We start from the raw sequence: 27,054 nt of genomic DNA on the forward strand, positions 1-27,054 counted from the left end.
TATTTGATGGTAATTGGTATGGCTTGATTTATCTCAGATCCTGTTCTTTGATATGCATATGGGATGTTCAAATTGAATTGCATCGATATTTCATGGTAATTCATGCTTTGTTATTGTATAAAGTTTAACAAAGTTGAAAATAGGTCAAACCAAAAGGGTATCGGCAATGGCTAAATTCGCTACTATGCATTGGGGTGTCCAATTATACTGAAACACAAAAGGTCAAAAGTATAAATTACGAAATTAGAATAATTTATAATAGAGAATTATTGGTCTCAAATGAACCTTGCATTGGCAAGAAATGAAAATCTGACACAAATTGTGTTGTCTAACATGCACACTTTTGCACCCACTCAATCATTTTGTAAATTGCTCTCCCTTCACTATATCGAGTATACGTGTTTAAAAATTAAATATCCTAATCAACCCTGAAATTGCAGCATAAACTACACTTCCCTAAAGTTGAATTCAGTGTCTACTGAATGTATGCAAGGGAGTACAAATGTAACCCACAACTGTATTCTTGCACAATAATTTGGAGACCTTCTCATAAATTTAATTATCTCGAATTCAGTCAAACATATTGGGAAGGGGTCTTACAGCCATAAATGCATCCACCATCTGGGAGAAGACAAGGAAAGAGTTCACTATTAGTTCTTAATCTTGATGATCGAATTACTTCGGATTAGAAAGATCCACATATCAACCGAGTAATCCTTACTAAGCAATGTGAGAACATACCTCATCCGTTACTGCTGCTCGAGCCCTGCGATGTCTTTCTACTAGTTCAGTCAAAACTTCAATAAGTCGCTTTTTCACCTCACCTGTTAGCATGCGTCCCGCGCCATACTCCTAGCAGATTATGAGTAGAGAAGGAACCGAGTATTTATTAGTTCTTTCACAAAAATTTAAAACATGCAACATTTGATGAAGGCAAAATTCAATTATAGAGGTAGCATATGCAACCCCAAAAAAAAAAAAAGAGAAACAAAAAAAGGGAACCTGACAGTTAAAATGAACGATCAGACAACAATAAAGTACAACAGCAGAAAACTAGATGAAACCACTCAAGGCAGCAAGCTTACCTTCTTTATGTGCTCAAGTTCAGCATCATCCTCAAGGAAAAAGTTAAGATATTTAATTGGAATATCTACCTGAAACCCATCCAAACAAAATAAACATTTTACTGTCTAGTATTTCAGGTACATCCTGGCTACAAAACAAAGGAGACAAAAACCAAATGAGGGAAACTAAGAGGTAACATCCTCTGCTAAGATAAATCCTAAACATACACCTAAATAAATGCATAAATCTCTCTCACAGTCACACAAACACATCCACCAATCCTAGATCCAATTGCTTTTACATAGCTAAACAAGCACTGGATAGATGCAGAAATCTATCCTGTGTGTTTGTGTGCCATTTGCATCTCTATGTGTGAGTGTCTGCATGGTTGGTGCAGCAAATGCATCTAATGAGGAAGTCAAATCACCATCCCTGAATGGTGATAACATTATAGAGAAAAACCTCACTGATAAAATTGAAACTTAAAAACTAAGCAGAAACTGGCAAGAAAAGTTCATCTGATATCTTAACAAGATAAAGGAACACAAATTCAATACCTCAAGATTTGCTCCATATTGTCTGTGTTTTTCTATGGATTCTTGCCCACCAGTGAATGCATGCTTGTTTACCTTGAAGCTCAAATACAAATTACAGCATGTAGAGAGATTGATCAGAGCAAGTAATTAAATAATAATATATTTGATATTTCTCTTTACTGTAAGCTTTCCTCATAATGAGTCCTCCAGTCACAAAATAGGTGCAACAAATGCAACACCACATGGTTATCACTTATCAAACAGGACAAATACCCTAAAACCACTTAAAAATTGCTAGAAAATGAATTGAGAAAAAAGAAATTGATATGATGATTAAAAGAAAGTGGAGTGCAGAATTTGCAATAATGCAGTAAAACTAGAGCAAATAAACAAGCACTAGAAGATGGGATCCAAGATTATTTACAGGATCCAATCTAAAGGATTTATGAATCCAAGAAGCTAATCTGAAAGCGCTACATGAGACCCAACAGCAATTAGACTGACAATCTCCAAACATGTGCTTCAGAATAGAATGAAGAAAAATATTCTACCAATTTTTAGAGTACAAAACATGACTAAAACTTCTCTTAATGAACCATGAGGACATAGATATCTTGGGATATATCCATAAGGCACAAGATGCATATATTTAAACACAGCAAGGATTCGGTAAACTCCCCATCACAACAAATATGACAGGTTGACCAGTATACTAAAAAAAAACAGGTGGTCAGACATATATCATTGGTGTCTAGCAAGTTAAAAAGCCAAGCAGAAGGATGAGAAATGTCATAAACAAACCTTGTATTTGATGTCCTTTGCAGAATCTGTCACATATATTGCAGAATTTGGATCACTAGCTGACATTTTTCCTGTCTCTCCCTGCAATTATGCAGGTGTAGCAGAATTATTGTGGCTAATGTTTCCACTAAAGAATGATTACAAGCATATGATTCTATAGAAAAGCTTAGGATTGAAAACGGCATCACATTCAATTTTCGACTGCCTAAATTCATGTCTGAGGTATCTCACATAAATATCATTTGACGTCAATGAAATGATTAACTAAAATACATGATGGTAGTGTTCAGAAAAATGTTCCAGACAAGCCTAGCAAAAAAACCTATACCATGTACTCACAGAATGTGAAACATAAAATTTTGTGACAGTGAATGCAATGCATAATGTAGAAAAAACATGCAATTTTTTTAGCTCCCAACCTGAAATGAAATATCAAGAAAAAACAAATCATTTCAAGGAAATTAGAGTAAAATAACAAGTCCATCATTGCTTTATAAATTCATATAAAGAAGCTACAGTAATACTTCTTTCGCTTTAAATTGCAAATAACAGAACAACCCCTAAGCATTACTATGTAAAAGATCAATGACAAAGAAAAAGAAAAGACAAAATAAAAGAAATTCAAACCAACACAGAGGGGTATACTATCAAACTTTGGCCACTTAATGCAACAGACCTTGTTTGCAAACTTAAGGGCATAAATTTATGTTACAGGAAATAATCCAATTGCGGTGGCTTGTCTTTATCCAGCAAACATAAACAGAATCTTATGATGAATTTATCTGTATACAATTATCCACAATAATGCTACTATGCCAACACAGTTTACCTGGAGAGCAGGGAAGAACAATGATTCAATCAATGCAGGCTTGTGACACCCTATCCGAGGAGCAACATCCCGTGTCATTCTGAAATATGGATCCTGAGCACATCAACACGCATAAACAATAAAAATATTTGAGAAATAGACCTGCATACAAACAGAGCTAGAAAGAAAAACCAAGGGAAAGGGTCGAAGGAGAACCGTTCAGAATAAGCAGGGTAAACACCATTTTTATACCAATTATAGACAAATGTTTAAATAATGTATTTTGATAAATCTAGAATTACTTGGCCTTAAGGTTTAGTTTAAGTTACACAGGGACAAGGCTACGAGGCCCAACATCTAAAATTGCACCAATTGTCACTGTTTCACAAATGAAAGGAAGCATTTTAGACAAATATTTAAAAATTCATTTTGATAAATTTTAGAATTACTTGCGCTTAAGGTTTAGTTTTAATTGCATAGTGACAAGGCAACAAGACCCAACATCTAAAATTGCACCAATCATCACCGTTTCATGAATGAAAGGAAATATATAAAGGCCATTATAGTACATTTTTTAAGTTTGCAAACTACTCACAACTGTAATAAGATGCATAGATGCTGTGGAACAATACATAAAAACTAAGACCTAACATTTTATCACTTATAGAACCATATCCTCTTAACCATTTTTCCAATAAGAATGAATATGCTCCAGTTATATAATAAAACTGAACAGAACCTAAACACAGTACTGAACCTGGTCAATGGCACATGGAATCAGACAACGTAGATCATCCTTGCCGGAGAATAGATGTGGGAATGAAGAGGGAAATGATGGAACAGCCTGCATCAACAGAATATAAGCACAACCATCACACAGGCATATATTTGACAGAAAGAGGTTGTGAAAAACCAAAGCAACTAATTTTTTCCATAATTCTTGATGTGCCACATTAGATTTCCTCATAAGTGGCCAATAGCTACATTTTAAAGAAAACATTATATAATTATGAACAAACTCTGAAGCTCAATCAAAGCAAAAGGACCAATAAAATAGCACAAAAATGAAAGATAACATCGCTATGACCACACACATAAAAGTCATCACTAGCCAGTAAATAGTGAAGCAAAGAAATATACCTGCACAGGTGGAAAGCTAACTTTTCCAATATGATCCTCACCAGTGAATCCAAATATACCAACAACCTAAACATCACCAGAAAGGAATGCAATAACTCAAACAATGAGGTCAAAGGCTCTCCAACCATTAGAGGGAAAAGGATTAGAAAAGAGAGAGGTGGTGATTAAGCACCTTGTTGTATGTGACACACTTGGCAACTTTGACCATATTTTTGTAAAAGGCACTGCAAATGTTTTTTTTTTAAAAATCATCATTAAATAGCCTCCAAAGGGTACTCCACAACAAAATCAAAAAGAAATGCTTACAAATCCTTGGTGTTTTCTTACCCTCCAACATAATCAAAGTCCGAGAATATGAATGTCTTTGATATGTCAAAACCACAAGCAATAATGTCTTTAGCATTCTCGCGGGCAAGTCTTTGGCTCTCCTCCACAGAAAGATTTTTCCACATGCACTTCTCATCATCAGTAAGCTGTATAACAAGAGGAACCTTGAAGGCATCTTGAAGGTATCTGCAATAAACATCATGTATGGACCAAAATTAAGGGAATTAAAAATATATGATCAACTTTCAGAAGCACTAAAACAACAGATTTATGTTGCCAAAATGAAAAAAAAGAAAGAAAAGATTTTTTCTTTTTCCTTTTAACTCTCGCCAAGACTACAAAACCAATTCACAGCCACGCATTTGGAGCGGTTACTAGAATCTATGATCAAGAAGCTTTCAATAAACTTTGCCTTTTTAGAAATGGGTAACACAAATAACAACTGAAATTTATCGACAATGACAAAACTTCAAGTATTTTAGTTGTTACTTCTATTACTTGCTTCTTACATCCCCAATTTATGTTATATAGCAAAAGTAAAATGTATTTGGTTCAATATGAGCAAAAGGCTAAATATAAAAGCAAAAAACTTCAATTCATAAATTAATTACTATACAAACAAGCTATAATCATATTCCTAGTAAACATTCAATTCATAAAGTTATACCCAACGGCAAAAACTTCAATCACTTTATCATTAATTACATTTTTGTTTACAATAATTAAGATGGAAATTCCGTTCATTATACCAAATGGTTAATTAAAAAAAAGAAAAAGAAGTTACTTGGTAAACATAAAGGGAATCAAATGGCCCAAATGCAAAGCTTCAGAAGAAGGTCCTCGTCCGGTATACAAATAAAACTTGTCCCCTCGCTCGTAGGCATCCAATATCTCATTCAAATCTCGATGGGCGAAGAAGACGCCACGGCGGAGGAAGACGTGAGGAGGACAAGAAGTGAGGCGTTGGACGCGGTCGACGAAGGATTGATCGAGCCTTTGGCAGCCGAATTTGTCAATGAGCTTGTCGTAATCGATCTTTCCGCCGTCTTTGGCTGATACTTCCCATGGATTCACCACTTGCTCTTCTTCCTGCTGCTGCTGATCCTCTTTCTTCTCCATTTCGGCTTTCACTGTCCGTCACCAGTGAGGAAAGAAAGGAACTGACGTTTCACGCTACTAGGTTAAGGCAACGGCTAAAAGAGTGACAATTTCATTCTCTGGATAAAATTGACAAATTACTTTACTCCTCTCTAGTGTTTTATTGTTGAGGTTTTGTTTGGAAATGAGATTTAATGATTTTAATTATCAAGTTAATTTTAAATAAAAAATAAGTTATATTTTTATCATTTATTGCCAATTTCATATTTATCTTATTTTTCTCTTGGTTTTTTGTCCTTGATTGTTTATTTATTATAAGATTTAGTAAGTTATAAATACGGTTGAAATATTTAATTAGCTTTCAAATAAATAATCTTTAATTATTATCAAATTAAATAATTAAGTTAAATTATTACTCAATTATGTATTAAATATATTAAACTACGGTTTGAAAAGGCAATTGTTATTCATTATGTTTTATTGAATAAACCTTATTAATTTGAAAACCATTTTTTTATTTTTTATAAAATAATTAGTGTTTAGATTTCATTAGTCAAACTAGAATTTGTTAAAAATTTACGTTTTTACTAAAAATATCCTACTTTTTTTTTATTTTTTGTTGTTTTAACCAATTTCTTTAGTACTAAACTTTTATTTTTCAAATTAATAGTAATTATTTCATTTTAGCCAAAGATAATTTAAAACATTTGTTTCAAATTAATATATAATAGATATAAAGATAAGTTTAAAATATCAATAGGTAATTGAATTAGAATATAACCTAAGTAAAATTTAATTCAATGGTGTTTAAAGATGATTTTAAAATTAATTAAACATCAGAATTAACGAAATTTTATAATTTTATAGTACGAAAACAATTAAGTTAAAGAAAAAAGAAAAGTTGAAAATACATAAATAAATAAGATATATTTATCTTTTAATTTAAAATTCACTTAATAATAAATACTATTATAAAGTTATTCCTTTTTGAGATAAAAATTGTTTTGTTACAATCGTAAACCGTGTCATAGTTTACACTTATTTCCAAACAACCAGTCCCAACTATGGCTATCCAATCACTGATAGCCACCGTTAGAGCCAGCACCAACTCTGCACTCTTGTCTTGTCTGACTTGCCTCTTCTTAACACTCCCTTTGTCTCTCTTACTATCAAAGGATTGGAAATGGCGGAGAGCGGCTGCGTCACCTGCGGTAGCACTGACCAGAAGATGATCTCAGCCGACGAAGCTCTTCAAATTGTGCTTAGTGTTGCCCAGCAACTGCCATCTGTCACCGTCCCACTTCACCAAGCTCTCGGAAAAGTTTTGGCTCAAGATATCCGTGCTCCTGACCCTTTGCCTCCTTATCCAGCTTCAATCAAGGTTCCTCACAAAATCCGAACTTTCTTTTTTTTAAAAAAAAAAAAACAAAGGAAAAACCATTTTTGAGCAGATATAGAAAAACCATTTTTGAGCGGATATAGAAAAACCATTTTTGAGTAGGTTAAATGGGTTGTTTTATTATGCGTTGATTGATATTTTCAGTTGTATAAATTGAACAGGCACTTGGGATTGCCGTTTTGAGTCACAGTTTTCTAAACAAGCGATTGGGTTTTTTTTTTTTTCATTTAGATTTTATGAAACTTCCTTGGCAGGTTTGGCACTTGGCAGTGATAAAAAGGCATTTTAGGAATTGTGGATGAGGTTATATTTCTGTAACAAAGCATGTTCCCTTGTTTCTAAGACCTAAATTTTGGGAAGATCATACATGGCTAGATTTTTAGTGTGAATTATCCTAATATGCTGAGACTTCCATGGAATATATATGTATATATATAAATATATATGATGCCTTGCAGGATGGTTATGCAGTGGTTGCTTCGGATGGCCCTGGTGAGTATCCTGTAATAACTGAATCAAGAGCTGGAAATGATGGGGTTGGTGTCACAGTGACTCCTGGAACCGTTGCATATGTGACAACTGGAGGTTAGTCTATTGTTCCTGTTATCATATGGACTAAGGGGTCATGCTATGTTCTGCAGTTTGAGGACAATTGTTATTCCATGTGCAATAATTTAGGGCACACTTTGTAATGTGGCATTTACTTACTCTGATTAAGATTATGGATCGGCCTGTCAAATGCTATTTGAATAAAATTAAACAAGTTGGCTGTATAATTGCTTTACTTTGGATGTGTGTTTATCCTAAGTGAATGAACTTTACGCATGTGAAAGCTAGCTGCTGAAAGTAACTTTCCTTAAAATTGAAAACAAATTCAGGCCTTCAGAAGGGAACCAATGTAAGCAAATGAAAAAGAAGCATTTACACAGGATGCTTGTGGGTAAACTATATAAGTCATTCATTTTGAATTAGTCTTCCATTTCATGATGGGATATATCATTTGTATATTATAGATATATCGGTCTTAACATAGCATTGCTTCTTGTATGACCAATTGAGTTGTTGTCTTTTGCTAAATGAACAAGCTGATCTTAAGTATGACCATACATTTCCAAAAATGAGATTGGCAATAATTTACGTTAAAAAAGGGGCTTCTTTTTATTATTTTTGTGGCTCGTAGATTCTCTTTGAGCTTCAAATTTATTTAAAGCATGCTCTTGAAGCTTATATAGTTTTAGCATGGTGTTTTAAACTTTCCTTTTCTCAAAATTTCTCCTTTTTGGAATTTTTTGCCCCTTAGGACCAATACCTGATGGTGCTGATGCAGTTGTCCAAGTTGAGGACACTGAACAGGTTAAAGCTTCTTCAGTTGAATCAAAACGTGTAAGGATATTGGTGCAAACTAGAAAAGGTGTTGATATTCGTCCAGTGGTATGACATCATTGGTTCCTCTTTCATCGTCTACTTTCCTCTTGCTCTTTGCTACCTCCTCTGTTCCCTTTTGCTGTTAATACTCCGGACCATTCCTCTTCTCTATGATAAATTTTGGCTATTTTGCTACTTCCTCCTCGTCCTTATTACAATGAAGTGAGTCAATGATTCTGAAAATTGAAGTTATATGTTCATGGTCAAAATTTAGTTATCTACAGCCCTGTGGAAGTATTTAAAAGGTATATGGAAAAATTGGTTCTATAGCCGAAGGTCGCAGTTTGAACAGTGCACCTTATTTGAGTTCTCTACTGTGTATGTTTGAGGTGGTTTGTAAATTCCAGATCTGCCCTACTAAGGTTTGTGCTATTGGCCCGATGATCTTAACATGAGTGACTTTACTTAGTTCTCTCTGCAGTTGGAAGTAATTTGCAGCCACATTTTTTGATCAAAACTTTTAAATCTTAATTTTTAACTGAGAGTCCCATTTGGACATGCTAGCAGCCCTTGTAAAACATTATGGTCTCTTAGCTTAGTGGAGAAGAGGAAAGAAGTTAAACTTTTCTGGCTTCTCACCTTGTGTATAACTTGACCTGACTTTGTTTATCTATTGTGGAAAAAAAAAAGGGAAAAAAGAAGAACAACAAGCAAAGCATAGTGCACTTTCCTATAGTTCCAGTTGCGTGTAGTTTCTAACACTTTTCTATTGCATGAACTTGATCTGCAATAACTTCACATTTTCCTGCTTGCTTTTTATCTGAAAGCTCAAACAAGCATCTGTTTTGTAGGGATGTGACATTCAGAAAGACGCACTGGTTTTAAAATCTGGAGAAAGAATAGGTGCTTCAGAAGTGGGACTACTAGCTACAGTGGGTGTTACAATGGTGAAGGTGCTATACTGCCCACTAATTTGGTTTTGATGACTTTTCCATAATCTGAAGGATATGTCTAATTTGCAGGTGCAACCTACGCCAACAATTGCTGTACTTTCTACTGGAGATGAACTTGTAGAGCCCACAACGGGGTCCCTAAGTCGTGGCCAGGTATGGTGGGACTATCTGAGAAGCTCAATGTGAATAGTGTGGATTACTTTTTCAAATCCTTCAGCTTCTCAATTCCCAAGCACCTATCCTGCCTCAAAAGGAGGAAAGAAACAAGAAAAGAAAACTGAATAGGAGGGCTGATGTGATTGGAATAATTATAGAAATATTATTTCAGGAGAAAGAGTTGGAGAGTTTGCGGATGTTAAAATATTGCACCCATTGTGATATTGAGATCATATGTGGTACATAAGTGCGCATGGGGATGCAAGGAAGGAACCCTAGTAATAAGCCTTCAAGGCTCAAATATGCTAGTAGCCACACTTTAATCTGCAGTTATCCTAAGATTAGTCTAATTTGATAAAATTGGCTTTTAAATGGGCCATATTTACGAAATCTAAGGGGGATAATATAATTCTGTCTTTGTTGCTCTCTCAATCTTTTACTGTTGCCCTTCCTTTGTCGATTACCCTCTGCACTCTTGTTTGGATGGATGACCTCCTTTTTTCCTGCACACAACCTACCATGGACATAAAAGTTTCCATTGAGATATCATCTAGGTTGCCTTATGTCTTGTGCAGATTAGGGATTCCAACTGTGCTATGTTATTGGCAGCTGCAACACAGCAACAATGCACAGTGCTTGACCTTGGTATCGTTGGAGATGACAAAGAAGAACTTGAGAGGGTCTTGGATAGTGCTTTTTCTTCAGGGATTAACATTCTTTTGACTTCTGGAGGTGTTTCCATGGGAGATAAGGATTTTGTTAGGCCACTGCTTGAAAAGAAAGGGACAGCACACTTCAACAAGGTCATTTGCCATATTGGTTCCCTTGTGAAAAAAATTGCTTTCGTATAATTTGGCCAAAATGTGCAATCTCTGTGTTCTAAGTTCTAAGTGTATCTTTTCAGCTTTAATAGTTATATGATATCCTGAGCATCATCGAGTAGATGTCTGTGTTAACTTTGTTTGGGTTGCTTTCCTCAACAGGTTTGCATGAAACCTGGGAAACCATTGACATTTGCAGAGATATATTTCAATCAGACAGAGAATGTACCAGTAAACAAAGTTCTTGCATTTGGTTTACCTGGAAATCCAGTTAGCTGTCTAGTTTGTTTCCATCTCTTTGTGGTTCCCGCCATACGCCACCTAGCAGGATGGGCAAATCCACATCTTACGAGGTTGCTGAATCTTCCAGAAAACTGTTCTATTTCTGTTGACATCTGTCCATTGTTAAAATTAATATAAGAGTAAAACAGATTAAGTTGTGACTGTCCTGTTTTCCTTCTATTCATTGTACAGAGTTCAAGCTCGACTTCAACAACCAATAAAGACAGATCCTGTCCGGCCAGAATTTCATCATGCCACTATCAGATGGGAGATTAATGATGGTTCCGGCAATCCTGGGTAAGTTTAGGGTTTTTGTTTTCTTGATCACAGGTCTTTGCATTTTTTAGATTTGTCATTCAGTTATATCATTCTCAGACCTAATTTACCCTTAAGTCTCATGGTTTTTGGCATTTATTCTACCTTAGACACTATTATAATTGTGTTAAGAGGAAATATTGTTTCTTGTGGATTTTAGATTTGTTGCTGAGAGCACTGGTCATCAAATGAGTAGTCGGCTTTTGAGTATGAAGTCAGCTAATGCTTTGCTGGAGTTGCCAGCAACAGGGAGAGTTATTAGTGCTGGAAGTTCTATCTCAGCCACTATAATTTCTGACTTAAGTGATTTAGGTGGTACTACATTGAGAAAGGCTGCTTTGTCATCAGATTCAAGTTCAACTACTGCACTGCATAAAAGTACATTGAGTGAAATGACAGCAGATGGAGCTCAGGATGTTCAGTTCAAAGTAGCTATTCTTACAGTGAGTGATACTGTTGCATCAGGCGGAGGGCCCGATCGAAGGTATATTATTGCATATTGCTTCTTCAAATATTGCATCATTTCTGGAAATAGCTTCCTCATATATGTCCTATAGGGGAATGAGTAAAATCTCAAGAGATTCATTCTTTCTTTTTCCAATTGAAAACCAGATTCCAAAGGCTACAATCATTGACATGGAAAACTTGAATTAGGATATTTTTAAAATCTTTATCATTGACAATATCTGAATTACGGATCTGTTGATAGTTTGGAATTTGTTCGCTTAAATGTTATCTGTTTGAAATTGAAGGTGCTATTGGGCTATGACCACTTGCATTTGGGATTTGTGTTTAATAATCGTCCTTATTTATATACATTTAGAGGCATTTCACCGATAAACCACAACTTATCTACTGATTGTTCAACATCTAATCCTTCTACACTTGTGATCCCTGTATGCTGAAGAGTGAGATTATGAAGGTTATTGTTTACGCAGAAGCATCCAGATACACCACTTTGTTTCAGCTTATCAAAATGGCCACTTTTTGGATGCTCCAGTGATTAAGCAGAGCGTTCCTCTATATTCAAGTTAGATATATGAAATGGGTGAAAGCTTTGCTACAATATAGAACCAAAGGTTTGTCTGGTATTGATCACATACATCCCTGGCTACCTAAATCTCATGACATTTCTTTTCTAATGATGACCTTCAGAAGGGAATGGAATGATCAGGTTCCCAGTTTAAATGCATCTAGATACACCTTTGAATTATTGTTTCATAAAGGTCACATAATCGATGCTAAAGAAAATGAGCAAAGTTGATATTGTCCCGTGCCAGAGCGAGACGTGGGAGTACTTAATGCTTTGCAACAATATTTTAGCAGCAGTAGCATACGGTATTTGCATTTTGAGTCTGAGTAGTTTTTAAGGCATAGTTTCTTCTGTAGTTTTCTTTTATCTTTTCTTTGGTGCATTTTACAAATTTGACCTTCAGCTTACCATCAATAAATGTCTTAGTACTTTTCACTCTTCCAATTTAATGGTTTAGCTATTGAACTCAGACCTGAAACCTTCTTCAAAGTGCACCAATTCAACATGTCTACATTCATAACATGGTCTGTCCTCTATATATAATTAACTGATTTTTAACAATTGCTGCAAGTTATTTGGTTGAAGCTGAAGTAAATATGTATTTGCTGCCACCCACCACTTCCATCTTGTTCTGCTTTGTCACAGGGCTGCATTTCTAATTAGTACATTTGTTTTGTTAAAGGTTTTTCTTTCTTCCCTCTCCCAAATTCTTCCTATTTGTTTATCTAAATTTTGTATAAGAATTTGTAGAATGATATGAAATTGCAGTGGGCCTAGGGCAGTGTCTGTTGTGAATTCCTCATCTGAAAAGTTAGGAGGAGCAAAGGTAGTCTCAACAGCTGTGGTTTCGGATGATGTGGGAAAGATCAAGGACGTTTTGCAGAGATGGAGTGATATTGACAAAATGGATCTTATCCTTACACTTGGTGGGTTTCTTGTCCTTGTCAGTCTCCTTTTTTCTTGGTTGGATATAGACATTTCATTTTTGGTTCTCTTTATTTCACCCTTTTCTCAAAATTGTATTGTCTTCTTTAAGGTGGCACTGGCTTCACCCCAGGAGATGTGACCCCAGAAGCAACCAAAGAGTTAATTGAAAAAGAAACACCTGGTCTTCTGTATGTGATGATGCAAGAGAGTTTAAAGGTAGTAAATTAACTTGTAGCATAGAAATTACTTTAAAACTCGTTTTAATCTTTTTTATCTATGTAATTGTTTTTATGGAAGATGGTTTTGCCTGTTGATTTTATTTTGTAATGACTTGGCCCTGCAAGGAGAGCTGTACATGGGCTGGGCTAGGCCTCTTTCTAATATTAGCAACATTTTATGCTTGCCCAGGTCAGGCTCAGCCTCAAGTCCACTCTTATATCAATTCAATCAAGCTAAACCAGCTCATATAAACCTATATAGCAACATCGAAAAGAATATGTGGTAGATCTAGCTGAAAAACCGAAATACTTATACCCATTTCATATGAGAAAACATTGTACACATTGAATCATGCAAATCTAGCTAATAAAAAGAAGGCCACTACAAATATGGTGAGAGATGAAGGCTCATGGAATGGAAACTTCCTTGGCATGTGTCCAAGCCAGCATAACCATTTGGAAGGCTTGCAGGCTTAAGAGGATATGCCAGTTCTTGGACAGCTTTATTAGCAAGTTGCTGATATGGGGTTGGTGGGTTGCCCTATAATATTTTATGATAATTTGTCAACTTTCTAGCTATGGCATTATTTATTGTACAATAATTCCATATATGATTTGTTGTTTCTTAAGTATCCTATTTAGTTGGCTGCAGTTTATCTCTTAGAGGCTTCATGAAAGGCTTAATATTCATACGGCATTTATATTTTCTCTGTGACATGCAATGATGGGATGGAGATTGTCTGTGCATTTCTCTGCTTGTTGTCAGTTATCAGTTTCTGGGGTATGTTTAAAGAAATTAACAATAAAAACTGTTATGGGGTAGGGCTGCCTCTTTCCTTATAAGATTACATGCTAAATTTTTTCCCATCATATACTGAAAATGGTTGGTTCAGTCAAATTTTCATTCTGAGGAAGCATATTATTACATATATTTTTATCTCTCTATATACATACATTCATTATACACAATGTCATACGACATTCATTGTTTAGTCTTTATTAGAATTTCACCTGTAAACTGACCTCTTCTATCAGTTATGATGATGAAACATTTTTAACCCATTTTCCTGATGGAAGTAGGTAACACCGTTTGCTATGCTGTCACGCTCAGCAGCAGGAATAAGAGGATCAACTTTGGTAAGATTGATGTTATAATTGTTATCCTTGTTGTAGTTGATTACATCATCTAATTTGCTCCATCCTACAGAATTTATATTTAATCTTTGCTAATGTTGTTGTGATAATTTCTTTTTTAAAATTATAACCTAATTGGATAAGGCTATGTTGCTCCGGACTCATGTATGAGTGTTGAATTTGCTGTGTGGGTGTCACTTGTTGATTGACTTAAACTTAAGATACAAGGATAATGCATAAAAGGATCTAAAAGAGGATACTGTACAGTTAAGTGTGATATATTTGCTTAGTTATATGAATTTAATATACTTGATTATAAGGGTTGGTTTCGCTTTAAGTTATTTTTAGAGATGATGGACATGTTGATATGCGTCCATCCAGGGGCAGAGTGTCCCTTTGTAACAGGGGGGGTCAAAATTTTTGAAATTTTTTATATATTATATATTTTTTAATGATTTTTTAAAATAATTTTTTATTAAATAATTAATATAATTAAAAAAATAATAAAATGACTTTACAAACTTCATTCAATTTTACTCAAATTCTTAAATTTTTTTTGATTTTTTAAGTTTCTCCACCCATCTTTCCCTCTTTTCTTTTCTATTCTTGTATTGTGAAATTATAAAAAAGTAAAGTTTTTATTTAATTTTTTCTATTTATATTATTATTATTATTTATGTTTTACAATTATATTCTATTTGTTCATATATTTTAAGTTTCTATAGATTTTTTTTTTAAATTTATACGAATCATCAACCATATATTTTTTTTGTTATATAGGTTATATCTTCTATTTGTCATGGTTTTTTTTTTCTGTTATGTGGATTTTATTTTTAACAATTTTAATTTTTAAAAATTAAAAACTTATTGTATATATAATTCTCAAATATAAGTTCTAGTATTGCATTATTGGTTGTTGTTTAAAATTTTACTAATATATTATTTTTTATTAATCCTAATTATATAAGAAAAAATTATCTTGAGTATATGTTTTTAATGTGCTTTATATTTTATATTTAGTTGAAAAGAAATTATCTTGAGTATAAGAAGAAATTATTAATTCTATATATCGTATTTAATTATTTTTATTTTATGCATTATAATTTAATCTTTAGTATTATAAACTTAAATATAATAAAATAAAAATATTGATGTTGACTACATTAATTTTTTAGTTGATTATATTGAGAAAGACAAGATTTCGAAACAAAATAACTGATAAGTTTCTTACAAATAATTTAGTTGTTTATATTAAAAAATATATTGCCATCGTCAAATAAAACTTTTCTAAAACACTATTATAAGTTTTTTCTTTTTGTTTCTTTTGATTTACATGTTATATAAAATTATTGTCTATTATAAATCTTTTAATTATTAATGGTTAAGTTTAATATATTAATTTTAAAAATTTTTAACTTTTATTCTTCTTAACTTTTGACCCCCCCAATAAAAATTGGCTAGCTCCGCTCCTACGTCCATCCAATGTGGTTTAACTTAAAGTCAGCCTATTGCCTAGTGGAAGTTTGGAATTTCATAGTGGTGTGGTTGGGTACAAACTGAAAAATCAAGCCATGTTATGTGAAACTAGGAATTATTATCTGTACTATTCTTCCAACATGTGTTTCTAATGCTATCCTGTATCCAGATCATCAACATGCCCGGGAATCCTAATGCAGTTGCTGAATGCTTGGAGGCTTTGTTGCCTGCACTTAAGCATGCACTAAAGCAGATAAAGGGTGACAAAAGGGAGAAACATCCCCGCCATGTCCCTCATGATCAAGCTACCCCTGTGGATACCTGGGAGCGCAGCCATAAGTTGGCCTCAGCTGGTGGTATTGAACCCACTTGGTCTTGTTCCCATTAATATTTCTTTTTCTTTTAGGAGAAGAGAGCAATTATCTTGAAGGTAAATTCCATTCACTCTTTTTGTGGTTTCAATAATTCTCACATAATACTTTATGATTTCTTTTTTCTCAATTACAATGAATGACAAATTCATTGTAAAGAAAAACAATAGATATTCTATAATAATTATAATAATAATAATAGAAAATAATCTCCCCTGCTTGCTGAATTGAACCAAGTGTAAGATATTGGGATGGTCAGAGTTCTTGTAAGAGTATTACCCTAGGAAGACGATACTCATTTTTATCTCTTTTACATAAGTGGGAAATGCAATAGTCAGTTTTCTTTCTTAAGAGAGGGCAATTTAGATTTTTTTTTTTTTGTAACAATACAGTTTTATATTATTCAAGATTTTCCTTTCTTCTAGCATAGAAAATTATAGGGTCCTAATATGAGGACCTCAGGAACATGTGTCCTTCTTATAAGAGAATACCACTCTCATGAGCATATTCTATCGAAACTAAGGAGGAGCTTCAAGTAAGCTTCTTACCATAGTGTCTTTCAGTTCCCAGGAGCTCTTCAACACCCATCCATACCATAGTGTTTCTCTTTTATAAAGTTTTGATGAAAGATTTGAATATAATATTATAATTTTGTATAGAGATCATTTTGCACAAGGTTGCAATGATATTAACAAAAGGAATAAGAAACTTAAATAATAATTAAGAATAAAGCTGGTTTGGAATTAAATTCCCACATAATAAAATGTCAACAATATGTACACCACAAGATTAAGCAATTGCTGTTAATTTTTGTTGAAGCATTCAACAATCATGCAGTCCTTGTCTCTATGTTGCTATGCACAATAATGTCCAATGCAAACATTTCCCATATGAGTGGAAACATCCTCTAGAATGTCAATCACATTAAAAAATTCTGGCCTTTTTGAAGGATCATGACTTGTGCAGTCCTGTATTAGCCTAAGAAATTAGCAACACCCATGATTACTAATCAGTTATTAAATCGAAACTGGAAATAATTATGAAACATTGTTTTACTTACTGTTGAATTCTTTTAGGGCATCGGCTTATCAGAAACTTCATTTCGAAGTCAACAGAATCTAAATGTATAAAGTCAAAGTTCATGTTGTTCAGGAGCTGTGTTCCTTCTAGCATCTGCGGCACAATTAGGGTCATTAACATGAACAATGAAGGAGATGGAATATGATATTTTTGACTTTAAGATCTTCAAAAGCATATACCTGATAAAATATGAACCCAAATGCACGTACATCTTTGTTGATATCATTTGATAGGTTGCTAGGCATGCTAGAAGTTTCATTTATTTGACCTGTGAAAAGAAAAGAAAAGAAAATCCCTCAGCAATTGCATCACATGGTAGTAGTACGATCAACCATGAAACCATGTAAAGTTTGAGGTAAAGTTTGAGGGAATGGAAGTGATTTTTACATACAATTGTCTTGGTTTGGCTGTATTTGTTCATACAGCATTTGAACCCAGTACTCCCCAATTTTTAAGTGGCCACTTTCATCTTGCAACAAACTTCTACACACAAAAAGAACATAGTTTATAATCCTTGTAGTAATGACTTGAGAAGTTGAGAAATGTTATTCTATCCGCATTTTTTTGCCCCACTCTTTCACCTATGATAAACCCTGCCCCCTACCCTTTTATGAGGAAGTAGAACCCATTTTTCCACAAGTTCCTTCTGAAAATTGGGGTAAAACTTGCCTCGGATCCAAATTGTTGTGCACTATTGGATATGGCTTGTGCTTGTGAAGATAATTCATTCCCCTAGCAATATCAAGGGCATAGCGCAAAGCAGTGGGAAAATCAAGCCGACCTTTGGTTCTCAATATATCATCCAAGGTACCCTGAAAATTACCATCATAACTAATATCATGTGAGACCAGGATAATTTAGAAAGTTTGATACCTTACCATTCAATAGCAACTTATTGAAAAAGATGTATACTATTGAGGTTGTTGAGTTGTGAAGCATATCAATCCCAATAAATCATCATGAATAAAACAATAGATGGGAAATTCATGAAAAAGATATATATGTATACTATTGGTAGATATTCTGTGATCAAAATCATCTCCTCTCCTTGCACAATTGAACCAAGGAACTGTAAGATATTGGGATGTCGAAGTTCTTGTAAGAGAGTATTTTCCTTGGAAGTCAATATCCTGCAAAAACAATGCTTGAAGAACAATGTCAATTTAAATTGTTCAGACAGTCTCTTTAGACATGGTGAATCTGTCGAAAATAATTAGAAGTTATAATATAAGAACAATATAACCACACGTAAAACATACATTGTCACAGGATGGTGAGGATGGTAAATCTGTCTTTTGATCACTGTTTTGACAACCCATGTTCCACGCCACTTCACCTTGTGAGCTTCACCAAACACACCCTACACAGAGTTCAAATTATTGAAACTATTTAGCTTTAAAAAGAGAAAAACTTTTCTGGGTTGTACCTTTGTCTCATGAAAGTTTTTTTAAAAATATCTAAAATACAAGTATAACGTTTCTTCATCCATTCCTATGTTTCAATAAATTAGAAATTTAACATCAAGTAAATAACATGAATCAATCAATACAGAAAGTAAACTTAAACAACCTGTTTAATTATTGATGCATTTTCTGCAATCAATTCGGAGATATCAATTACTTCATTCGAAGCTTGTTCATGTCGAACTGTCTACATAATCAATAAAACAATAAGTCAAATAATCCATGAGTTGCATAGTATAAATCTTATCTTTTTTAAAAAAATATATATTGTTTGAATTATTCAAATTTTCTATCTTAATAAACAATAAAATCGAGTTTGTATATATTTAGAAGTTCAATTATTACCATTGGCGCCTGATCATTCATCATTGGCTGATCACTGATGAACTCTTGGTCATCCATATCCTTGCCTCCATTAACTTCTAGGATTCTACATATGTCTCGATGTCCATAAAGTCTTGCATCTGTCAAAGGCTTCAAAAAGAAAAGAAAAAAGAAAAACCTACTTAAAGACTATGACATTAAGATAATATTCTTATGAACCAAGCAAGAAATGCAAGAGGGTGATTAACTCGGTGCTTACAGTACGCTTCCAACGATCAATGAGGTTAACTTTGGCCTTGTAATGTAGAAGAAGTTCAACAATGGGTGCATGGCCTTCACTGGCAGCAAGATGCAAAGCAGTTCTCCTGTCATAGTCCTGCACGTCAGGAGAAATACCATCCTTTAACATCTGGTTCAGTCCAATCCTGTCTCCCCTCGATGCAAAACTCAGAAAGTTTCCAATCAGTTGCATGTCAAATCCACCTGAAGCATCATCAACCTGCCTCTGACCCATTGATGTCAATTACCCGAATGATAAGATTGGAGTGGCTTTGGACCTTTGGTGACAAAGTTGCAGATGGGGGAGTGTCAGAAAAGAGTTAAAAATTAATGCAAATATGTAAACTTTGGTTAGGAGGCCATTTTTTCTTTCTTTCTTCTATTTGTTGCAAGTGTAAGGCAGGCGATCATGTCTAGGACTGAGGAGGGTTACTGATTGGTCACTGGTAAAATACAACTTTTTGTTGTATATCTAGTTTGTACTAAACCAGTGCCAGCCAATTATATATCATTGAAATCTTCAACTGCTACGCATGTTTCTGCCATTGAAATCATCGATCCGCTACGCCATGCAAAGCTAGTAAGCAAAATGTTTTGATATATTTTTTACTTTAGTATTTGTACTTTGCAAATTGCAACATCATCCACCTAAGAAAATTGTTTAATTAGTAACTTGGGTTCCGAAGAAAGATGATACCATCTGCTGGAACAAGACTTGTCCATATTTAAATTTCACAACAATGTTGTATATCAATTGCATTCAAGTTTCAGTACCTCATTTAATAGTTAAATAAAATAGCTATTTATATTGTCTCTTATATATGATTTTCAAAGTAGTAATTGAATTGCCTTTTGAGAATCTAGGATCATTGTCACGTATATGTTGGTTAAGCTCCTAATTATAAATACTTCTTGTAGATAGCTTTTATGTAATAATAACCCATATCAAGCAACACCTCTATCTAATTATTATGTATTCATTCATTTTTAGGGTCTATTGCATTAGATTACTGAAGTTGAAATGATCACCATAAATGTTTGTTAAAAAGATGATATGGATGGGGCAGAAAGGGTTACATATAGGTGTATCCATGAACTAGGTGGGTTCATAAGGTTGTTCACATTTCAGTTTTAACATAAAATGTAATTTCAAAGTAAGCAACGCAATTCATTCTGAAACATCTGTTTGTGGAGATATGTTTAGTTGATATGTAATCCATGCGTTTGATTGTATTTGTTTTTGCTCTGGAATCTTATTACTTCTAGATGCAGTAGTCGGTTTTTGTCTCCTGTATTGCCTTCTGGACTTAGTGATCACATCCCATTTTGTAACTTCCTTAGAAGTCCTTAAAGAATTTCAGATCGTTTGCCTTGAACACAGAACAGAAAAAAAAAAAAACAGAGAGAATAATATAGTAAGATAATTTCATCTTGAGCTCTTCATTAAAATTCATTTATTCATAATGCATAATAGATTTACATCCAATGATGTAAAATTTCTGTTCCAAGCCCCAACATTGTTGCTATAGTCTCATGTACCTTTCTTATTTGTTGTTTCTCGCTTAATTTTCATTTCTAAAATGCAGAGGAAAAGCTTAGAAAATCATTCATTTAGTCATTAGTGCAGAATGATCACGGTGGGGGCAGAGTTCCTTGGAGGAATGAGGAAATCATGGTAAGAGCACGAGCTGGTTGGTAGCTTGGAACAAAATGCCCTGCTTCTCTCACTGTTACCAATGTCAGACCTTCATATTCCACCACATATCCTCCAACCTGTTTTCATTCCAACAATTCTTTAGTCACCAAATTAAGCAGTGAGAAAACTGTCAACTCTTTATCTTATAAATGAAAGAAGGAACTGGAAGAAGACTGTTGAAAGGTTCATGTCTCCTTTTTCTTACTGTACCTCATCACTGTTGTACCATGAACGCCAAGCAGTTTTGATGGGGGGATTGAGGATGTTTATCCCATACCTTGTTGAGGTAATTGGGACAACTGAATCTACATCACCACTGCAAAATTGTTCCATTTTTGTTACAATATTGCATTTCAAATTGATTGTATAACATCTAATGTACCCTAACTAATTTCCAAATTTGCAACTAAGATTGCTCTTTCTGATTATCTAGATCTGCATAATAATTTTCTATGCTGGTAAATTCATCTTTCGCGGTGTTTATCAAGATGTCAGGAATCGGTGTTAGACATTTCATGACAAATTTAATGTGTTTAGTTCCATAGAATGTTAATCTAGGTTAAAATTGAGCTTACCTGTACAGCCAGACTCGGAGACCACTTGCCATGAGACTCTTGATGATAGGTAAGACAGTAGCTGGGCTATCAGCCCAGTCAAATAACCTGCTCAGTGGTATAGTGAAACATGATTTTAGTTACATTAATATAAATATATACAAACCAAAAGAATTTAACAAATTTAAATTAACAGCAAGATGGCTACAACCTGCATTGATGCCATTCTGAAAGCTTAGCATGGAGAGCTGTTTGCACCTCTGGTCTATTCAGATAAGATATCATATAGTCGTCTGAGCACGGATCAAAACTATTTACCTGGAAATAGAATCAGAATGACTAAACATAATTCTTGTAATTAGTCTAAAGTTCAACCTGAAACCAATTAGTCCAACTAGCTAGAATATACGGTTGAAATAAACTTCAAACTGAACCAATGTCGAGGACAGCTGAGAGTAGTTGGTTTGTCACCAGAATTGGAAAACGTGGTAACAAACAATTAACAAAAAAACCTTTACAATCGATAACCCAAGGTCTGATGCCATGACAATTTTTGAGGAAAAACTTGGACAATCAATTCAGTGCCATGACAATTAATCTGGTTTCTTATTCTTATAATTGTGTCTGATCGCAGGTGAACATCTAGCCATGGTCAAGAATTCACAACACCATAGCAAATTAAGACTACGTAGTGAAAGCAAATTATAATATTCAATACCTTGAAGGATGGATGATGAGACAAACGAATTTCAAATTTCAATAATTGATAAGAGTTTCTTGGACCGATCAATCTGGTTATGTAACATACGGCATTGATTAATTGCAGTATGACTTACCGAACCCTGTGAGCCTTTTTTGGATACTGAATATTCTTGACAAAGTGGGGCATAAATGTTGTAACCATCTATATCACCAGCCTCATCATACGCCCGGTTCATGAAGTCGTCACATTGTTTTGAATCTTTTCCATTAAAATAGTGGCAATAGGTGTGGATGCCCTTGTTGGTTTCATCAGAGTTTAAAGCATGCGTCCATAAAAAGTCAAATACTCCCAAATAACCTGTAGGATCATCAATCCAGCCATTCCCAACCTGAAAAGTTTTATCATCACTCACTAAAGTTAGGAGAAAATCATATATCGAGCTCCAAATTCCAGGAGTACAAAACGTACGGAGAGAGATCTACTTGTTGTACATTGAACATACCGCAATGCCTTTAAGATTAATCACTGTTTGATTTGAGTTTTTGTTGTTGAGAAGAATGGTGTAAGCAAGCTGGGGCACATAGTGACCAGCGTAACTCTCTCCAGTTATGTAAAAATCCCGGGTTTTATATTGCGGGAACCTCTCGAGCCAGTTTACAAGGAAGGTGTACGCATCTTCTGCAGTACTCTTGTCACCTGTACGGTCATAATCGGAGGATGTATTGGAATACGAAAAGCCTACTCCAGCTGGGGATTCTAAGAAGATCACATTCGCCACTGGCAAGCTCAATCAAAATCGTAAGAACACATGAGTAATTTCATAATAATTACACAAAAAGTAAAGGAAGAATAGGTAGTCAGATGTGGCCAAGTCAAGTTTTAATTCTGACCATTGTTCCACGCATAATTGTTTCGGAAAAGAGTTTTGCCATCGCTATTTACTCTGAAAGGTCCTAATTCCGTCATTGCTCCAGTTAATGAAGAACATCCTGGTCCTGAAATTACCAAGGTACCAAGATGAGCATATATAATAGCTAGTGTAGCTAACGAAAATGATGACTATGAAACAATTTGATTGATACCTCCATTGAGCCATAAAACCAAAGGATTTGTAGAACAGTTCTCTGGGGACTCAGCAAAGTAGTAGAAAAGTGCTCTGCCAGCCTGAGAATCGACAGTCACATATCCTGCGTAATGGTTAAAATCCACAGCATTAGGTTGTCCAGGCAATGCACCAATTCTATCAGCCTCCATGGAGCCATCTTGGGGCTGTATGCAATTGGGAGAATACCCTGTTTTTTTATTGAACCATGCCAAAGAATGTGCAGCAGCAGGTTTTCGTGATAATCTGGACTTGAGAAAGCTACGAAGGGTTCCAGCCTGGTTGGCTTCTCCACAAGTGAGAAGCCCCAAAAGGCACATAAAGAGTAGCATCCATGTATACCCTGCAAGTTTCATATTTTCTTGGCTACTGTGCTATTATTAGTAAAATGTCAAGGAAATTTATAGTTCTAACACACTTTAGAGGGCGTCAAGATCAAGGCACCTAGATTTTGGTTATTGAGGCTTTCAGAAAAAGGGATGATATTTCCATAGCTTCTAATTTTATGTAATTTTCAAATAAAAGATTTTGGATGAACTAACCAGCTGTTTTCGATCTATTGTATAGTAAATTATAATTTACTGATTATTACTACAATGTAATATTAGAATGTTTTGGCTTATTTCGCTTTCATTGCACAGTTTACTACAGTACTTTAATTGCCTAGGTAGGTAGCATTGTAATCATCGCGCTTCTCTAATCCGATTATTTTTCTTTCATTTTTTTTTTCATACGAAGAAAATTCATTTTCATCAAAGTAATTTATTTTATCTTCATTTTGATATAAAAGAGAAGTATAAAGGAAAAAAAAATTCAAACTTTGAGCTTCAAATCTTCTGAAAATGATAACAATAGTTAAGTCAAATCTAAATTGTTATCGTATAGTGTTTCATTATTTCTAATTATATCTGTTTGTGTAATTTCATATATAGCTCATTCCGCCAGTGACTGAGAAAGGCAAAAATAACTGACGGGGAAGGCTAGAATGTAAAAGGCAATGGGGTTTGAACCCGTAAAAGTAAGACGCTTATCCAAGACCACACCATCCCCAACCTCAATTATAAAATATATAGAGAAAAATCTTTGGGGCAGGCCTGAAACTATGAAGTTTAATTTGGTCGATTGCCATTGTTCTTATACTCCATTGGATTTATTGAGGAAGGATATTTATCAAGTACCACGAGTCAAATTCAAACGGAACTTTAAAAATTAATATTTGGCAGCAATCGGCCAGGAAAAATATGGAACAGCCTAACATTGAAATTGTCTCAAAATCGGTGAACCATCTATTTGGACGTTTTGAAATTAACCAAACCAGTTGCCTATATCATTATTTCAATAGTTAATTCCAACAGTACAAATTTCTCACAATTTTCCAACAAAGATCAAACATGGAAGAAACCAGTTCTTGGTATTTAGTGTTATGATTTTGTCAAAACAGATTTTGAGCTTGATAAAACATCAGGACAATGCCAAACTTAGGCTGTTTAGCCTCGAAAGGTTGATTAATAAAAAAAATATACTACTCATTCTTTCTCGTTTATTCATTTAATTTTTTAAGTGTCTCAAAATTATTTTTTTTATAAAAAAATAATACTCTTTATATATATATATATTTCAAAATCTATATTTATAATTCTTTTTACATTTTGATTTTTTTTTGAAAGGCTTATAAGTTTTATTAATCTGTAATATAGTTTACACAACTTGCAATAGGTCACGTTTACTAAGTTAAGATACATGGGAATTCCCGCTGTTATAGCAATTTGTTTAATTTAATCTTTTTATTTAAAATTTTGTTAATTTAATTTTGTACATTGAACATTATATACATTTGGATCTTTATAAGTAATTTTATCTAAATTGAAATATTTGATGTCTCAAAAATAAAAACATGACATGATATAAAAATATTTTAATTAAAAAGAAATTTACCACGTGGTTTTTATTATTTTTTTTCTTTTCCATTTTACCCAAACCTACGCCATTTTAGTGGAGCTAAAGTTTATTTTCCCAGTTTTTCATCTCCTCTTCTTTCTAGCACTGTAGCTCTCCTCTCTCTCTCTCTCTCTGCCTGCCCTTCTCTTCCCAACCCTCAACCCAGATTCCGGCCACCAGTAGTTGATTTCCAGTAGTCCAAAATTTTTTTAAAAAAATGTAAAACTCTTTTTCACCTTCTTTCCCTTAATTGGGATAGTTTTTTTCTTTAATCGGGATAATTCTTTCAAAATCTATTCCGATTTTCCTAAATCGCGTGAAAACCTTTCAAAATCCCTTTGATTGTCCTCAACTACTAAAGATGCACTTCGCAAAGTGAATGGTTTTATTTGCGAATTAGAGGTGTGAAATAGACGAAGAATTACCATTGACTTTAAGTGGCCTTGTGACATGAAGATGCCAACCACAAGGTTGAAGATGAAAGTTGATCATAAAGGGCAGCATTAATGGAGTATTACTTTTTTTATATTAAAAGTTATGAAAAATCAATTTTATAAAAAAATAAAATTTTCATATTAAATAGACTATAGTCAAATTCTTTTTTAAAAAGCTGGTAAAATCAAAATATTAATAAATTTAGTAGGAAAGGAGTAACTCCTCGGGTTTCAAAATAACACACTGAACTGACCCTTTAACAATTATGCGTCGTGGATAAAAAGTCACAGAGAGTTTTTTTTTTTTTTTTGTGAGCAAGAGAAGAGAATTTAAATTTTATTTTTAAAGTAGGAAAATAATACATTAATCAATAAATTAAATATTGTAATACAAAAATTATACAGAGTTTCTTTGATAATTAAAAAATATTTTATAAAAAATATATTATTTTTTATTATTTGAATAAATTGTTAAAAATTTAAAATACAAAGAAACCATGGATTTTTAAACTTAACCATTATTGGAATTTTTAAATTTAAATAATTTTCAATGTTCAAGTCTAAATAGTATTTTTATTTTTTAAAAAGATATCTTATTCTTTTCAGAAACGTAAGATATTTTATGAGTTTTTTTAGTGATTTGTCAAATATTTTATATATGAAAAGTTTTTTAATTTTCCAAATAAATTTTCTGATTCCAATGCATATGATTGTACAAATTATAAATATATGAAAAGTTACATAGCCTTCTGATCTGTGTCTTCAATTGACAATTAAACAAAAAAAACTACTCTTTAGTTAAAATTTTTATTTTACTTTTCTGTAATTTTGACAAATTACAAAAATAATTCACTTTTTGATACATAATTTAGTTATTCTACTATTCTCAATTTCAACAAATTTAGTTTTTGATAAGTTTTTATTATACTTTTTCATAATTCACTTTTCTGAGACCCATATAGTGTTCCTTTTTTTTAACCGGTTCTTTCATTTCTATGTTGTCAGTTTCTTTTTCTTCAAATTTTTGAAGGTTCAACTTATGAGGAGTTATACTTGGTTCCTTCTATGTGTCAAATATTTTTGTTAGATTTGCTTCATGCAATGATTTAAAGCTAACCTTTTTTTTTTTGGGTCAATATGTTTGTATTATGGAGATCCATAATATTGTTTTTAAAACTATAATTTCATTAATTCTCTTTCTACTAAGAACATATCACTTACAATTATTTAATTATATTTTTCATTCACAATCATGG

The 27,054-nt window shown here is 33.5% G+C and overlaps 4 protein-coding genes across 7 annotated transcripts; 1 reads left to right on the plus strand and 3 right to left on the minus strand.

Annotated features, from left to right (window-relative positions):
• Positions 1 to 235: 235 nt before the first annotated feature.
• Positions 236 to 5,915, minus strand: LOC110411931 (Nucleotidylyl transferase superfamily protein). Its single transcript, XM_021422296.2, has 11 exons — positions 5,462 to 5,915; positions 4,678 to 4,863; positions 4,523 to 4,574; positions 4,351 to 4,416; positions 3,968 to 4,054; positions 3,232 to 3,324; positions 2,403 to 2,483; positions 1,623 to 1,694; positions 1,086 to 1,154; positions 742 to 852; positions 236 to 621 (listed from the first exon to the last, which is right to left on the minus strand). The coding sequence occupies exons 1-11, from the start codon at positions 5,794 to 5,796 to the stop codon at positions 571 to 573; spliced, it is 1,203 nt and encodes a 400-aa protein (XP_021277971.1). The 5' UTR covers positions 5,797 to 5,915; the 3' UTR covers positions 236 to 570.
• A 915-nt stretch (positions 5,916 to 6,830) lies between these two features.
• Positions 6,831 to 19,537, plus strand: B73 (molybdopterin biosynthesis CNX1 protein / molybdenum cofactor biosynthesis enzyme CNX1 (CNX1)). Of its 4 annotated transcripts, none has more exons than XM_021422136.2 (14): positions 6,832 to 7,156; positions 7,633 to 7,759; positions 8,475 to 8,605; positions 9,391 to 9,492; positions 9,562 to 9,645; positions 10,224 to 10,451; positions 10,632 to 10,822; positions 10,944 to 11,048; positions 11,227 to 11,550; positions 12,868 to 13,025; positions 13,136 to 13,242; positions 14,325 to 14,381; positions 16,024 to 16,284; positions 19,400 to 19,537. In XM_021422136.2, exons 1-13 carry the CDS (start codon positions 6,959 to 6,961, stop codon positions 16,240 to 16,242), a joined length of 2,031 nt encoding a protein of 676 aa, XP_021277811.1. In that variant the 5' UTR covers positions 6,832 to 6,958; the 3' UTR covers positions 16,243 to 16,284; positions 19,400 to 19,537. The 4 variants fall into 4 exon arrangements, with proteins under 4 accessions (XP_021277813.1, XP_021277811.1, XP_021277812.1 ...); XM_021422137.2 differs by lacking the exon at positions 19,400 to 19,537 and adding an exon at positions 17,302 to 17,319; XM_021422135.2 differs by lacking the exon at positions 19,400 to 19,537 and having other exon boundaries at positions 16,024 to 16,441.
• Positions 16,713 to 20,219, minus strand: LOC149527448 (serine/threonine-protein kinase 12-like). Its single transcript, XM_089782950.1, has 10 exons — positions 19,352 to 20,219; positions 19,114 to 19,242; positions 18,875 to 18,955; positions 18,565 to 18,665; positions 18,315 to 18,435; positions 17,975 to 18,117; positions 17,697 to 17,788; positions 17,485 to 17,573; positions 17,286 to 17,398; positions 16,713 to 17,203 (listed from the first exon to the last, which is right to left on the minus strand). Exons 1-10 carry the CDS (start codon positions 19,604 to 19,606, stop codon positions 17,080 to 17,082), a joined length of 1,248 nt encoding a protein of 415 aa, XP_089639076.1. The 5' UTR covers positions 19,607 to 20,219; the 3' UTR covers positions 16,713 to 17,079.
• Positions 20,220 to 20,447: 228 nt separating this feature from the next.
• LOC110411812 (serine carboxypeptidase 1-like) lies at positions 20,448 to 23,782 on the minus strand. Its single transcript, XM_089782835.1, has 8 exons — positions 23,407 to 23,782; positions 23,215 to 23,319; positions 22,827 to 23,101; positions 22,458 to 22,712; positions 21,833 to 21,939; positions 21,643 to 21,732; positions 21,278 to 21,383; positions 20,448 to 21,144 (listed from the first exon to the last, which is right to left on the minus strand). Exons 1-8 carry the CDS (start codon positions 23,780 to 23,782, stop codon positions 21,004 to 21,006), a joined length of 1,455 nt encoding a protein of 484 aa, XP_089638961.1. The 3' UTR covers positions 20,448 to 21,003.
• Positions 23,783 to 27,054: the final 3,272 nt, after the last annotated feature.

The sequence above is a fragment of the Theobroma umbraticum genome, unplaced genomic scaffold, assembly GCF_002168275.2.
Source record: "Theobroma umbraticum cultivar Fairchild unplaced genomic scaffold, ASM216827v3 scaffold_95.0, whole genome shotgun sequence".
Lineage (NCBI taxonomy): Eukaryota > Viridiplantae > Streptophyta > Magnoliopsida > Malvales > Malvaceae > Theobroma > Theobroma umbraticum.

What these genes read in the sequence shown, in the direction of transcription:
- LOC110411931 (XM_021422296.2), bottom strand. Translation starts at nt 5,796, where the DNA reads ATGGAGAAGAAAGAGGATCAGCAGCAGCAGGAAGAAGAGCAAGTGGTG. An exon ending in ATTCCCTTTATGTTTACCAA is followed by an intron (nt 4,864 to 5,461) that starts GTAACTTCTTTT and finishes TGTTTATTGCAG; the next exon opens with ATACCTTCAAGATGCCTTCA. An exon ending in AACTTGAGCACATAAAGAAG is followed by an intron (nt 853 to 1,085) that starts GTAAGCTTGCTG and finishes ATAATCTGCTAG; the next exon opens with GAGTATGGCGCGGGACGCAT.
- B73 (XM_021422136.2), top strand. Translation starts at nt 6,959, where the DNA reads ATGGCGGAGAGCGGCTGCGTCACCTGCGGTAGCACTGACCAGAAGATG. An exon ending in GGCGGAGGGCCCGATCGAAG is followed by an intron (nt 11,551 to 12,867) that starts GTATATTATTGC and finishes ATGAAATTGCAG; the next exon opens with TGGGCCTAGGGCAGTGTCTG. An exon ending in TGATGCAAGAGAGTTTAAAG is followed by an intron (nt 13,243 to 14,324) that starts GTAGTAAATTAA and finishes TGATGGAAGTAG; the next exon opens with GTAACACCGTTTGCTATGCT.
- LOC149527448 (XM_089782950.1), bottom strand. Translation starts at nt 19,606, where the DNA reads ATGGGTCAGAGGCAGGTTGATGATGCTTCAGGTGGATTTGACATGCAA. An exon ending in CACAACAATTTGGATCCGAG is followed by an intron (nt 17,789 to 17,974) that starts GCAAGTTTTACC and finishes TTTTGTGTGTAG; the next exon opens with AAGTTTGTTGCAAGATGAAA. An exon ending in ACAGCCAAACCAAGACAATT is followed by an intron (nt 17,574 to 17,696) that starts GTATGTAAAAAT and finishes TTCTTTTCACAG; the next exon opens with GTCAAATAAATGAAACTTCT.
- LOC110411812 (XM_089782835.1), bottom strand. Translation starts at nt 23,782, where the DNA reads ATGAAACTTGCAGGGTATACATGGATGCTACTCTTTATGTGCCTTTTG. An exon ending in AAAAAGGCTCACAGGGTTCG is followed by an intron (nt 21,940 to 22,457) that starts GTAAGTCATACT and finishes TTCTATTTCCAG; the next exon opens with GTAAATAGTTTTGATCCGTG. An exon ending in CATGGTACAACAGTGATGAG is followed by an intron (nt 21,145 to 21,277) that starts GTACAGTAAGAA and finishes GAATGAAAACAG; the next exon opens with GTTGGAGGATATGTGGTGGA.